This window comes from Notothenia rossii (assembly GCF_949606895.1).
Source record: "Notothenia rossii genome assembly, chromosome: 1".
Lineage (NCBI taxonomy): Eukaryota > Metazoa > Chordata > Actinopteri > Perciformes > Nototheniidae > Notothenia > Notothenia rossii.
Window position 1 is genome coordinate 10058716 of NC_136912.1, and position 15274 is coordinate 10073989.

At 41.7% G+C, this 15274-nt stretch overlaps 1 protein-coding gene across 1 annotated transcript; it reads left to right on the forward strand.

Annotated features, from left to right (window-relative positions):
- Nucleotides 1-213: 213 nt before the first annotated feature.
- On the forward strand, nucleotides 214-12890 carry txndc11 (thioredoxin domain containing 11). Its single transcript, XM_079671546.1, has 13 exons — nucleotides 214-542; nucleotides 1781-1877; nucleotides 2645-2764; nucleotides 3267-3364; nucleotides 3971-4100; nucleotides 4445-4538; nucleotides 5248-5360; nucleotides 5477-5680; nucleotides 8028-8703; nucleotides 9745-9929; nucleotides 10848-10960; nucleotides 11051-11131; nucleotides 11911-12890. Exons 1-13 carry the CDS (start codon nucleotides 415-417, stop codon nucleotides 12437-12439), a joined length of 2568 nt encoding a protein of 855 aa, XP_079527672.1. The 5' UTR covers nucleotides 214-414; the 3' UTR covers nucleotides 12440-12890.
- Nucleotides 12891-15274: the final 2384 nt, after the last annotated feature.

Below are 15274 nucleotides of genomic sequence, written 5' to 3' on the forward strand. Positions count from 1 at the left end.
CTCAAAACAGCAAGAAAGACTCAACACGAAAAAACGATTAAAAACACAATATATGTCCAAATATTAAAGCATTATAATTATATAAACCCGTTTATTTCTCATTCAACCAAAATACCGTATGTTATTCTACCCATATGTCCTTAATTTTGAAAGGCACCGTGCGCTTTAAACAGCTAACAACATTTGACGGTCCCTCCCTTACGTCATTGTTGCGGAAGTGAAAAGTCTACGTGGGAAAGAAAGGTTGGTGTGACCGTGTTTGAATACCAGCAGCACATATGTCCAATCCAGGTTAGCTCCTTCCTCCTCCCCGTCGAACCAGTCCTCCTCTCCGCCCCTTGGTAGGCAAATGGACGCGTAGAGAGCCGTAAGCCGGGGAGTATAAATGGGACGGAGAGCCGCCGACCGCCTGTAATGCTGCGCCGGGTGCGGCAGTCTTCTCTCCGGCAGGTGCTGTTTCTGATGGCCCGGAGACCAGGGCTGCTCTGCGGGTCTGTGTTGCTCGGAGTGCTGCTCGTACTGGCCGTCAAGTTCACATGCAGGTAACACACTTAGTTGCCTTAACATACACTTAGTTTATAGTGTGTTTTTGTGACCATCAGGCTAACATGAGACAACCATAACTGACTGAACATGTGGGTTACTTTGCTGAGAGATACATGTTGTAGCATTGAAAAGTCGTAAATTAGCTACACCTAATTACAATGTAGCTACTTGTAAGTAATTAGGGTCTTCATAATGCTGTGGAGTTAATCTAATACTGGCGTGTACTGCAGGACAGGAGGATTAACTAATGCTATAATCACTTTAAACAGACAGTCCTTTTCCCAGGAGTCTCATACCTTTCATTTCTTAGTTTTAATACGGTTTGCGCGTCTGTATTTGTACATGACTCTTAAGTCAACAGTGTTCACGTCATAACTCTGTAGTAAACAACACATGTATGTTCCTGTGAGGCCAGCTGTGGAGGTTCAGCTGGGGAGACAGAAACTTGAAGCGAATAGCAAACAAATGATCTAAGACACATCCTGCTTAGCTGGTTGTGGGGGAATATTGAGTATTGTAAACATTTAAGCAAGACGTTCAAGTTGTTATTGAAGTACAAGTCAAACAAGTATTAGCAGCTAAAGAGGTGAAAAAAATAAGTCAAATAAATTATTTTGGTCAATCATTTGTCTTTATTAATCAGTATCTAGTTCCAGCTCTTCAAGTCAAAGGATTTCCTTCGTTCCTTGTTAATCATTATAGTACAAAGAAGGATTATCTTTGGGTTCTGGACTGTTTCCTGAACAAAACATGAATTTATAATAATTGTTAGTTGCTCCCATAAACCAGTTGAGGTCTCCATGATCTGCAGCTGATCTTAAATATATTATATATCCATTTATTGTAAACATAACTCCATCGCAAGTTCTCTGAGCCCAAAGTAATAATACATTTTGAAAGTGCTCGTGTTGTCTGATCAAAAGTCCAAAACCAAATAGATTTAAATTACATAACTCCTGGTATGTTAGCTAAATAAATACAATCCAATAAAGAGTTATCAAACTTGTCAGTGATTCATTTTCTGTCCACTGACTTATTAATTGATTAACAATTCATAAGAGCACTTAACAGCACATACTTTCCATCTTAACTTATCTTTGGATTGAATGCATATTGTACACGATTGATCTCAGACACATCCTGCCCGTCAAGTCAACCCCAGAGGCGAAGTGCTTGGCTTGATAGAGGGAACCTAATTGCTTTGTAATTACATTGAAATCTGTCCTTCCTGTAGCCGTGCTAAGAATGTGGTGGCAGCAGCTCGGCCTCCGGTGCGGTTCTTCTCTGCCGAGGCCCCGATAGTGGATCTGTACTTGGGTCAGCTAGACCAGGTGAGAAACACACACACACCTCAGTCAAGTGTTCCTGAAATGTACGCAGATACATACTACTTGTTGAATGGATATGAGGACAGTCACAACAAAGGAGCAACATAAGGCTGCAGAGTACATACAGCTTACATGTAGTCTTCATTACTTGTCCTGTGCGTGAAACTTACTCAAATGTTTCCTAATGTAGCTTTCACCTGACTGCCCCCCAACTCACATGCACATTAGTTTGCCATTGCCTTACATAATAACATGTCTGCAGCTCGATGAGTCGGCTAATAGTTTCTCAAAGTACTTTTTAAAAAATTGTATTTATTCGTTTTTTCCACATGTGAGTTATTTTAAAACAAAACATGTACACTTATAATGTTTTTACTTTTAGAAAGGAGCAGAGGGAAGAAAATCTTATTTGACCTGCCCCTTCTTACAAAAAATAACAAATAAATCAAATGAAATAACCATTAAAAAGCAATATTCTTTCAGTCACAGTTGCTTACAAATACTGAACCAGAACACAATCAACAGTCAACTTCATCTGTCGAAATACGCTTTCTTTATACCTTTTCTTGAACTTAACAATGTTCTTACAGCCCTTTAAATCATTCAGTAAAGAATTCCACTTCTTTACACCAAGAGACCCACATCTGCTTTAAAGTATTACTTCAATTGTCAGTCCTTAATAATAATAATAATAATAATAATGTATTCATTGAGAACTACAATCTAGCAAAGTCAATAACTTATCAATAACGTTACCATCTCCTCTGCAGGTGGAGCGTCTCCGCAGCGTGGCGGAGGTTTCTCTGATCTTCTTCTATGCACCGTGGTGTGCTCACTCCATGGCTGCCAGGCAGGAAGTGCAGCAGGTGGCTAAGAAGCTCGCTAAACAGGTACAAGACTCCTGAGAGGTCACAACGTGCACTCTGCAGGAGTGTTTTCACACCAAATGGCACCATTCATTACAGCGCGTGTGTATGATCACTGATAAGGTAGCAGAACATGTGTTGTTATATTGGCATGCTTATGAGTTACAGAATACATGTACGAGAGTAAATATAGTTAACAGTAGTAATCGTAATGTTTTGAGAACAGTCTAAATACGCTACCAGCCGCAAAGAGCAGCTCAGTTATTGTGACGTTTATAGAAATCTGCTGGAGTTATAAAGTCAAACCAATATTTAAGTTCAGCGTGAAAATCCTGTTAACTGCAATGTGTCTGACTGGTGGGAGGATGTTCCTCTGGCTCAGAGTTAATGCTAACGTCTTATGTAAATGAGACTGAATACCACCTGGACGGACGTTTCTCTGACAACGCCCCACGCTATACCTGGTCTGTGTTATGGAAATAGTTGTTCCATGTCTTTCTCTCTCTCTCTAAACAAACACACACAGGTGCAGTTTCTAGCTGTTAACTGTTGGTGGAATCATGGGAAATGTAGGAAGCAAAACCGCTTCTATCAGTACCCGATCATCCACCTGTTTTACAGAAGGTAAGACGCCCTTCCTATCAGTTATCACTTTGACATTCTGGCTTCAATTAATAGGATTAATGTGGTTTAAAAACACATAATGACGATTATAACAAGACCAAATGAGTCATCTTATTGCTGACACACTTTCTTACTTTCCCAAAGTGACATCTTCACATTTCTAGTTCCATTCGGACAACATTTAAAGATATGAATACTTACATTTAAGAAGCAGGAACCAGTAAGTGATTAGCATTTTGTCCTGAAAAGCAAGAACCTTATATATTGTGCAGCATTGATCTCACTGTGTGTGATATTTGGTTGGATAATGTGTCCGTGTTTTCCCCCCTACTTTCACTACAGGTTTTTAGCTATTCAAATCCTGTTTATTTGTTTACCAGGAGAGTGCACACTAATCGACATTTCAGTTTCCACTTCAGTACATTTTGCAAGAGTTAGATAACGAACTCACATGGCAATGATTAGAAATAGTTTATGCGTCTCGTCTCATAATCAGTTCACGTAGTAGACAACCTTAAAATCATTTGATTGGTACATTTGAGCTGTTGGTGTGAGGTCATCTTATTGATCCACGATGTTCTTTGTCTTTGTGTTTCCTTGCTGCAGGTTTGGGCCTATAGAGTACAAGGGTCCGTATGTAGCTCCATATGTAGAGAGTTTTATCCTCCGAGTCATCACACCGCTCACTTACCTCCCGTCGAGAGACGCACTCAAAGAGTTTCTCTCCTATCACGAGGTACTGTTTGACTTTTACATTACATCACATTTAGCTGAAGCTTTTATCCAAAGCGACTTACAGTAAGTGCATTCGACCAGGAAGATACAACCTTGAAGAAAACAGAATCATATAAGTGCATCAGGTTTCATAGAGCCAAACATTTCAAGTGCTACTCAACATGCTTTAGATAAGCCAGTCCTTCAGGCCATTTGATGGAGAGTCAGTTTGATCTTCACAGTGTGAGCAGTTACAGTTATGCAAGCTGCTCAAATAAGATCTGTGGATCAACCTTAGTGTTAAACTGTCTAAGGCTATATTTCAATATGGTGTATTCTAATTGGTTGTCTCTTGTTTGTTTCCAGCCTCGAGTGGTGGGCTTCTTCCAGTTTAACTCCTCTCCTCAGCCCCCGGGGTACATCACGTATCTGTCCTCCGCCCTGAAGGCCCTGAAAAGGGGTAAGTGATGATGATCGATCGGTACTGAAGATCGTAGAGTCGTATGTGTGTCAAGTATCTAGGATAGATATGGCTCGCTTTTGGAAAACGCATATGATTGAAAATAGCAGTAAGTAGTATATGGAATAACAGGGTGTCCGCGGGGTCTTAAAAAGTATTAAAAGTTGATAAATCAATTTAGCAAAAAATAAGGCTATTAAAAAGTATTAAACGGCATTTTCCAAGGTATTACATTTTGTAGCTTGTTTTCAATAAGTATATGAATCGTCCAAAGAGGTTGTATTCTACAGTCTGCCTGAATGTAATCATTGCGTAGGTGTGTAGTGTGATTCTGTGTAGTTTATTTATGGCATCCCGTTGGATGTGACGTCATCTGAACAGGACATCGCACGCTCACTGCTTGATAGCGCGCGAAGATCCGTTTACGCCGGTTGTTAAACAACATCGTTATGGGGAAATGCAAGTCTGCGTCCAAATGGTTGGAAGATAAGGAGGAAGGACAATCAATACTGTATATAGTCAATGTGAGGTAAAGTGTGTCGCCAAGGTAACCGGTTAGAACTCGAAGTGGCGATGAGGTCTTAAAATGTTTGGACAGGGTCTTAAAAAAGGTTTTAAAAGGTATTACATTTGACTTCAGGATTCCTGCATATACCCTGAATAAGAAATGTCCAATCCAGTCCTCAGTCTACATGTTTTTCCGGTGCAGATTTCCGTGGTGTTGTACGTTTCGGCGTTGTGACCAACAAGCAGGTGGCCGAGGCCATCTCTCTTAAAGAAGATGAATCTGTTTATCTGAACAGAAGATTTAACTCCTCATTGGTAAGCATTGTCACCAAGAAGCTGTTGTTGGAATAATGAAATGCTAGTTACATTTGACTTTCATTTCGGATGAATGCTAACAATCCCGTTTATTTTATTTTTTTTTCTTGCCTCAGATTTTCCCTCGAAGGGAACGCAACTTCACGTCAGAGGCCATATGTAGCTGGGTGTTTGAACACCGCGAGACCGTCCTCCAATGGCTGCAGCCTCCAGGAACTAAGTCCCGCCTCCTAGAGCACGAGCTGAGTAAAGGTCCGGCTCTGCTGCTGTTCCTGCCGCACAACCCACTCGGGACCACACCCAGTCCAATGCTACAGCAGGTGAGCATCAAGAGAGAGCTCACATAGAGAGCGGACGTGATCTTAAGGCTGCCTTTCATACAACGGACTAAAGAATCCTTCTTCAGTGTCTCAGGATGGATAGCCTCAGAGACAATTGAAAGGCCTCAGGTTTCAGTTGTACCTGAACAAACGAAAGAAATATTTGAGATGGAAACTCGATCCTTTACTTCCTCTCACAGGGCTCTGTTTTAGGTCTTTCATAGCTTTCTTTTTGTATATTTCTATTATTCACTTACATCATATATATTTTATCTTATTATATATTTATCAGAATCAGATTACCTTTATTAGTCCCACGGAGGGGACATCTGCGCAGTTGCAGCAGGAAAAAGAGCCACAGAGAGCTTAATGTTACATATGTTAAATATGTGACATGCATTCAAAAAAAGTACTAAGTTAAGATATAATACAAAATATAATAAAAAGTTACATAATTTGAACTTCATAACTGGAATAAACTACCTGAAACAACAAGACAAGATTTAAAACCTTTCCCTTTTCCACCAATATCTATTACATCTCCTGCACTGCACTTTGGAACCACTTTCCTTTTGAGTTATTGAATTGAAGAAAATGCTTATTTTTGTCATTTTACAGATTGCATTATTATGTAAACAGATTAAATCGACTGTTTTTGAAAACTGCTATGTAATTAAACCTGTCTTACCTTAACCCAGATGTCTGTACCAAGAACACCTGTTAAAAATAAATAATTATATATATTAGGGCCGGGACTTTAACGCGTTAATTAAGATTAATTAATTACACAAAAATTAACGCGTTAAAAAAATTAACGCATTTTAATCGCACTTATTTTTGCACCGCGGAACGTTTCTCACTGGATGAGTTTCAGGGGTACCGATTATACTGGAGCACCAACTAACGTTCATGACTTCAGACAACAACAAACCACAGTGAACAATAGTCAAACATGAACAAAGAAGCTGATGAGACCGCTTTGGTTGGCCCCGTGGATGGGACATTTTGTTTTAAAAAACGGACGGATGGAAGCGTCGATAAGAGCACGGTTGTTTGCAAATTATGCAAAAAGGAATTTGCATATCACCGCAGCACATCAAGCCTCAAGTATCACCTCAATGCAAAACCTATAGCAGCTAGCGTGGAAGCTACCGTGGACGTTAGCCCGTGGACGTTAGCCCGACTCGGAGTACAAGGACCCACACCCAATTCGCGTTGATCAAACAGTGGCCTATGCAACAGAGAGATTTTATTTTTCATCAGGATATTGGAAGAATAGGAGGGATTGAGTTCAATCACTGGCACTTTTTTATTTTATTTTAAATGGTACACTTTATGTTGAACTATTTATTACGTTGTTGGTGCAACTGGCACTTTATTGAACTGTTTATTGTTTTGGCCAAGGTTATTGAGAGAGGTGGACTGAAATTGATTACATTTTTTAAATCAACTGTTGGTAAATCAACAAAGTCTGTTATGGCCTCTGAAGCAACAGAGAGATGTTTTCTAATAGTCAGGGTTTCCAATGTTCTGAATGTACTTGAAAGTATTGTGTTTTACTTAAAAAACAAAGTGTTATAGTTTACAGAAGGTCTACCTACCTATAGGCTACCTGAATCTCTGAAATATACTATATTCCTAAATATGCTATTGCTACACTTTATGGCAAAAATTGCACTTTTCTGTTGGTCTTGGTTAAGTACCACCTTGAAAAAAATAAACAATGTTTTGTTGCTTAAGCTTATGTATTCAGTCATTATTCAATGGTATACTAAAATCCATGTGAAAAAAATTGCTTCTCACTGTTCTCAGGTCAAATATTTATATGTGATTAAAAATGCGATTAATTAATTACAAAGCCTCTAATTAATTAGACTCATTTTTTTAATCGAGTCCCGGTCCTAATATATATATATTACAAATGGGGCGAAGCCTGCGAGCTAGTTCAGGCAGTCAACTCGAGCACCAATGATACATTAACACGTGACGCACCTCGTCCCTCTTACAACCAACCAATCACATTCTCCTAAACATGCCGCTCTATTTAAGCTGCCAGGTCTTCCTGCCTCTGCCTCGCTATGCTGCTGCTGCTGTGTTCACTTGCTATTGCTGCGTTCATGTTCCTGCTGCTGTGTTTCACGTTGCCGCTCGCCTGCCCCCCCCACCACCCCAGCTCCACCTGTAGGCTCGGGGGATAGTTATCTAATCATCACTCCATGTTCTTTGTAAATCTGTGGAGTGATGAGGCCCGAGCCTAGACTCCAAACTCAAACTATATGCTGCTTCTAATAAACATATTAAGAACACGTGAGTTGTCTGACTGAACTCTCTTTCCTTTGTCTTTCAGATTGCAGACATTGCTGTACGTTATCATTCCTGTGACAACGCTAACCACTCCAGCTCAGAGGAAACCTCCCCCCCCCACTCGTGCTGCCAGTCAGTCCCTCTCCCAGAGTTCAGTGCGAGTGTGTGTGAGGTTTGCCTCCGTCTGTCACCATCCAGCCTGAGCAGCTCCTCTGTGCGCTGCTCCTTCTCCTCCACCACTCAGGGAGGAGAAGTGTTCCAGTCTCATCTCCATCACTGCTGCCTCCACCGACTGCCTGCTGCGTCTCTGAACACCTCCGAGGGCTGCAGCCACTTCCTGAGCAGCTACAGCCCGTTCAGCCAATACAGTGCCTGCTGCAGAGAAGTAGAACCTCAGCTCAACCAATCACAAGCCAAAGAGGAGCAAGCAGCTCCCCTCCCACCTCTGTCTTCCCCCCTTGCTCCGTCCTCTCAGGAGGGGAGAGGCATCACAGGGCTGCGCTGTCACACCAACAGGACGCTCCGGTTCTACCTGCTGGACGTGGCTCTGAACTGGCCCCTGGCGGAGAGGCTGGGGGCCACGGGGAACAGAAGTGTTTCTCCTCACCAGGGCGCCGGGGCACAAGGAGACGGGTCGTTTGCAACCATTGTGCACCTGAAGGACGAGGTTCATTACGTTCTGCACCGCAGCCCAGCAGCCACGCTGACGGAGTCGCTGGGTGAGACCTGGAGAGTGTTTCAGCCCTACCAGACGGTCTTATGTGGTCTGGAACTGGTCAAACTAGTTTCTACAATGGTGGTTAGATCATGCATGAAGTCAAAATAAATATATATATACCGGTTCCAAATGTCCACAATCAAAGGTGGAGTTAAAAGCCGCTGTTATAGAGAGTTGTAAGAGGCGATGATTATTTAAATGAGGTTATAACTTTGCACTTTGATACTATTTCTCTTTAAAAATATTGATAGTGTTGCTCTTAGCTGCATTTACGTAAAGTGAAGAGTTTTTTTTTCTGTCCTGTTGACTTAGGAAACAGATTAGTGTGTTATCGCTCGGTGCAGAGAGTTGTGCACATTCTCCACATCATCAGACAAAGAAAACCGAAAGCAAGCACTGACATGTTTTGCATACGGCTCAGGGGAAGGTCAACAGGAAGAAGTGTGCAAGTCATTGGACAAAGGAAGTGTTGGCCTGTGGTGGCTCATTAATAGTATTGACATTTAGAAAGTTGATTTAACCATTCTGCATGTTCCTCCTGATCCGTCTGCAAACACAATTTGCTTGTTTATTGATTAATCTAATCAACAAGACAATTTACTGCAGTAGAGACATTAGGCGCGTTCACACCAAGTACTTTTCCCACAAAGGTTCCTGAGAACTACGATTTAGTTGCGTTCACACCAAAAAGTCCCAGGAACTAAATTAGTTCTAGAGAACCTTTTTACCCCCTTTTCAGTCCCTGCTAGAGAGCAGAAGAAGAAGAAGTGACGTCAGCGGCTTCATTTGCCTAATCCTCCCTCAGGAACTAATTTCCGGTGTGAACGCGATCTGTACTTAGTTCATGAGAACTAAAGAGTTCTCAGGAACCTTTTGTGGGAAAAGTACTTGGTGTGAACGCGCCTGTAAGTAGTATTTCTCTTCTCGATGCACGTGAAAGTCAGTAAACTTTTGAAATAAATAGTTGGATTACTAGAAGACTCATACTTGAATATGACCTTGATAGTTATTCTCATTGTGTGTGTCTCCTATCTTTTTACAGAGGCCTTCATCAGGAACTTCAGCGCTCCACACAGCCTCCTGCAGAGACATCTGGTGGGAGAAGAGGACAGGAAAGTTGAGGGGTGGGAGACTCAGCATGCAGACACACAGCAGCCCTCCCCTCGCCGCCTCATCACTGAGCTGACCACCTCCTCCTTCCTGCCCGCAGTCATGGACGTGGAAAAGGTAAGAAGAAGTAGAGGTACTAGAAGTACTTCGGTCCTGAGATTAGCCCCTGCAGGCTCCATGGACCTGTCAGCTCCGGACTGCGCATGAAGTGCTACGTCATGAACGCAATAAATCATACCCTCGTGGCGGCGCGCTCATGTGATTGGCTTAGAATGGAGGAGACATCGGATTGGCTATAGATAGAAAAAATTACAAGTACGAATCGGCTGACCGTCAGGGGAGTCTCAAAAAACCCACACACGAATGCACAGCGATCCGTGCACAGAAAGCGGTTTGTGTTTGCAGGTTCAGAGGTTTTAAATGGAAAACAAATATGTGAGGATCAAAAATACACATTTAGATTTTTTTTTGGATTGTATTTACATGTATATGAAACGGAACACATTTGTGTGTGCATGGAAAAACACAAGTGTGGGTCCTTCGGTGTGCAAGTGTGTATTATGAGACTGCTCTGAGCCCATCGTTTTCGGCATCACGATTAGAATAAACTGTATTCTTAAATCTTTGATGTTATAGATGAGAGGTGCTGTCCATGTAATACCATTATTATAATAACAAATGAAGAGGCATGACCTCATCATGTGCAGAAAAGAAAAATTTAAGAATAAATGTATCTCATTTCATTTCAGATCTCAGGTAAAACCATTTTAATTCTGTATACCATTGGAACATTTGTAATAACAAATTGTGTGTGTGTGTGTGTGTGTGTGTGTGTGTGTGTGTGTGTGTGTGTGTGTGTGTGTGTGTGTGTGTGTGTGTGTGTGTGTGTGTGTGTGTGTGTGTGTGTGTGTGTGTGTGTGTGTGTGTGTGTGTGTGTGTGTGTGTGTGTGTGTGTGTGTGTGTGTGTGTGTGTGTGTGTGTGTGTGTGTGTGTGTGTGTGTGTGTGTGTGTGTGTGTGTGTGTGTGTGTGTGCAGGATGTGCTGCTGTTCTACTACACTCAGTGGTGTGGATTTTGCTCCGTTCTCAACCACGTCATCATCCAGCTGGCCCGGCTGCTACAGGGAAACGGCTCCATCACCGTGGCCAGGTACGTTCTGCTTTACTCTGCAAACCTGTTCTGTTTTCATATGATTTGGTTTTCTGGTCCATTATTTCTAAAAGACAATTCTCTCTGCAGGGTGAATGTTGCACGTAATGATCTTCCATGGGAGTTCATGGTGGATCACGTGCCCTCCATTCTTCTCTTTCCTAAGTACAGGTAAGAAACACACATTTAGCTGGTAATGACAGTCTCATAATCAGCAAGTCAAAGAGAGAGAACAACTTTTCCAGAATCCATTTATTTCTATAGTCTTTTACATTGGATGACTTAAAAAAATGTTTGTCTCGTGTCAAAGTAAACATAATAACTTGGCCTAGGGGAATTGTGCATTTTTCACAACTTCAATGCTGTTTACTCGATTGAAAGATGAACTTAACCCAATTGAAAGAATGTACATTTCATGTGTATTCTATTGTCTTACTGATGAGTTATTATCTTACTGATTAGTGATGGGTAATAATGTATTATTATGGACAACAAGAATTCAATGCAACCACTGACTGTTGGTATTTAAAACTACGGAAGAGGATTAGGGCCACATGATCTTTTTTTTTGGGAGGATTTGAAAAAAAAACTTTTTTTTTTGTTTTGAGAAATTTCAGAATTCTGACTTTGTTTCTCAGAACCAAAGAAAATATATATTTTCTTCAAATCCTCCCAAAAAAAATAATAATGTGGCCCTAATCCTCTTCCGTATAAAACCGTTAATATTGTCTTATAATAAAAAATTATATATTTGTTTCCCTGGCGCAAAAAGAGAAAAAATAACAATGACAAAAAAGCAGAAAACATTAGTTTCGACTGAGACATTTGACAAAAAATAATTACAAAGTCATATATTATTATTATTATTTATATAAATGTGGTAGTATTTTACCACATGTTTATGCATTTCAGCCACATTGTTTTCACTATGTTCTCCCTGTTTCTTTCAGTAAACCTAATAGTGTGAAGTATCCCGACGACCTGCCCATCACGTTACCCAACATCCTTCACTTCCTGCTGCAGCACTCTGGCTCCGTGCAGTCTGCAGACAAACCGGGGTCAGCGTCCGGCGCTGCAGAGGGAGCAGAACAGAGCTCCGTCCTCAGATCAGAGTTTCTCTCTCTGCAGCGAGAGGTCCAGGCGCTGCGGCACGCCCGCCAACGCCTCTCCCAGCAGCTGGCGCAGCTATGGCGAGACAACCGGCGGCTGACATTTGACGCCATTACCCTCGAAGCCCAGAACTCAGATCTGCAGAGCGAGAGGCGGAGCTTGGAGGATCAGCACCGGGAGACGAGCCGGCAGCTGGGGGAGGCAGTGAGGAGGCTTGAAGAGCTGGTGGACGCGTCTGAAAACCTGCTGAACGAAAACACGCTGCTCAGAGTCCTGCTGAGGGCGCTGAAGGACAGCACGGAGACCGAAGAGCAGGAGGAGGAGGAGAGGGACGAAGGGGAACAGAGGAGAAGCCACATGGCATCCTGACCGTAACACTGCAGGGGAGAGACGCAGAGGAGAGGAGAGAGGGCCAGGGGATCGTGATCAGACCTGAGATTATGAGCAGAATGAGGCCCTCAGGAGGACGTCGTGTGAAACCCAAGGGGCACCGCGACGTGGCTCTGTGTCACAGATAAGAGAACATGAGGAGGACAGCGATGGTCTGTCAGAAGAGAAAGACTGCTGCTAAGTCAGGACAGAAGTAAGGACACACTGAGAGGACCTGGACTCTATCTCCACATGTGTTTCGTTATGCATTGAGTCAGTGTGCAGCAACCGGCAGCTGCAGAACCATTTAGTAACGTGGGAGTTATGCACCGTCAATGTACTTCTACTTAACACTTGTTTTATAACCTGCAGGCTCAGCTTTTTTTTCAAAGTGTCTGTTAACCTGTTGAGAAGGGTCCACAGAGAAATAAAACGGTTTTCTATCACTTTTTCTTGACCCCCCCCCATCCTGTTTGTTATTGTGACTTATAGTTGAAACGTTGCTTAAGAAAGGACTAACTGTGTTGGAGAACAGAGCGCTCTGCTGTGTCATCTCAAAGATGTTCATGGATAAATGTTAACGCTAATGTTGACAATGTGGAAGAGGCCTAACCCTCTGGTAAGGTTTCAGAACATGACGCAATAACAAACAGACCAAACACAAGGTGAAGAAAACACTTGTGGACCTTTTCCATGTTGTCAGACACTTGTAATGGAAATCAGAACCTATCAGCAGCAAAAACAAACGCTTAGTGGATGTGCATTTTCCCGGCTGCAGCACTCTAACTTAATACTGGACCGGTTGTTGTTTAATTTTTCACTTTAATTTGACACCACAATATGGGAAATGGGGTCTCGGCTGAAAAGCACTAACGGAAACTAAAGGTGGGCGAGTAGGGATGCTAGAGAAAGCTCCAAGTTGCTGTAACGATGGTGGTCTTATCCACTCGTAGGATCAAACTAATACGGGAACTCAGTGCCAACTTTGCTTGCAAATATTTAATTTCTGTTGAAGGTGGAGATGTAATCTGAGTTAAATTTACTACACAGACCACCAGCCACATTCTACAAAGTCCCTGATGTACACTGAACAAAAATATAAACGCAACACTTTTGTTTTTGCTCCCATTTTTCATGAGATGAACTCAAAGATCTAAAACATTTTCTACATACACAAAATAACCATTTCTCTCAAATATTGTTCACAAATCTGAAAGAATCTGTGATAGTGAGCACTTCTCCTTTGCCGAGATAATCCATCCCACCTCACAGGTGTGGCATATCAAGATGCTGATTAGACAGCATGATTATTGCACAGGTGTGCCTTAGGCTGGCCACAATAAAAGGCCACTCTGAAACGTGCATTTTTGCTTTATTGGGGGGGTCTGGGGGGGTCCGAAAACCAGTCAGTATCTGGTGTGAGGGTTAGGGTTAGGGTAATGTTGTGAATCGAGTGGCCTGTGTTCGTCGTCCATAACATAAGCCTGCCCATACCATAACCCCACCACCACCATGGGCCACTCGATTCACAACATAACCCTAACCCTCACACCAGATACTGACTGGTTTTCGGACCCCCCCCAGACCCCCCCAATAAAGCAAAAATGCACGTTTCAGAGTGGCCTTTGATTGTGGCCAGCTTAAGGCACACCTGTGCAATAATCATGCTGTCTAATCAGCATCTTGATATGCCACACCTGTGAGGTGGGATGGATTATCTCGGCAAAGGAGAAGTGCTCACTATCACAGATTTGTTCAGATTTGTGAACAATATTTGAGAGAAATGGTTATTTTGTGTATGTAGAAAATGTTTTAGATCTTTGAGTTCATCTCATGAAAAATGGGAGCAAAAACAAAAGTGTTGCATTTATATTTTTGTTCAGTGTACTTTGCATATAAAAGAATTACTAAAGCAATGGCCACGTCTCAGAAAAAGAGCAGGGCTGGCAATAACAAGTTAAATCTGATATATATAAATATCTATCTATACAGCTTACATGGTTGATTCAGTATAATGAACTTTTCCACAGGACTGATTCCATCAGAACAACAGTCATGATATAATCAACTCTCTGTTTCTCTAATTTAACACCAAGTTTTTTTTGCCTTACTCGAGATGAATGTGACACTAAAGACTCGACACTTCAGAAGCCTACATATAACAGACCGTAAGGCATAGGAAGCTTCGTGCATTGTAGTTTGACATGGTTCAGGGGGAAATGCAACGTAACCCCTGCCCTGACATGACTCTAATCAATAATGTGGAAAATTATATTATGCCCAAAACTATCACTACAAACGGTTAACATGTTGAAGATTCAGTAGGGAATATTACGGAGTTCAATTTAAATGCCATTAACTTACTAGCTGCTACGCACAGAGACAATACCTTTTCCTTCAGTTCTTCTACTCACTACTTCAGTAGTTTCTGGTTGTTGTGTATATTCTGGCTGCAGGGACAGAGGGCGGTTAATGAAGCTGATAATGATTTAATACTGAAGATGTGGCGCCTGCTAACCCATCTGTTGGTTAGCCTTAGAGCACTTGAAATGATTTGCAAAGACGTTCTTTTTTTTATTTGAAGGCGATATCGTTGTTTTGTTAAACTGATCTATTTTTACAGGAATCCTTGTGTCAATAAAAATATAATTTCTTTGTAACTATTCAGGTATTAAGAATGAGATGCTGCAATTGTTTACATGTGAAATATTGCACCTGTTTTTACTGATTAAAAAATAATCATCTTTCATCTAAAAGTCGTCCTGTTGTTGATATATAGGAATTAAGATTTCGGCAAAAAATGTCACCGTGAAAAAATCGAAATCTCCTCTGCTC

Coding starts and splice junctions, on each gene's coding strand:
- txndc11 (XM_079671546.1), top strand. CDS start 415: ATGCTGCGCCGGGTGCGGCAGTCTTCTCTCCGGCAGGTGCTGTTTCTG. Junction 4,101..4,444: donor AGTTTCTCTCCTATCACGAG/GTACTGTTTGAC, acceptor GTTTGTTTCCAG/CCTCGAGTGGTGGGCTTCTT. Junction 8,704..9,744: donor CACGCTGACGGAGTCGCTGG/GTGAGACCTGGA, acceptor ATCTTTTTACAG/AGGCCTTCATCAGGAACTTC.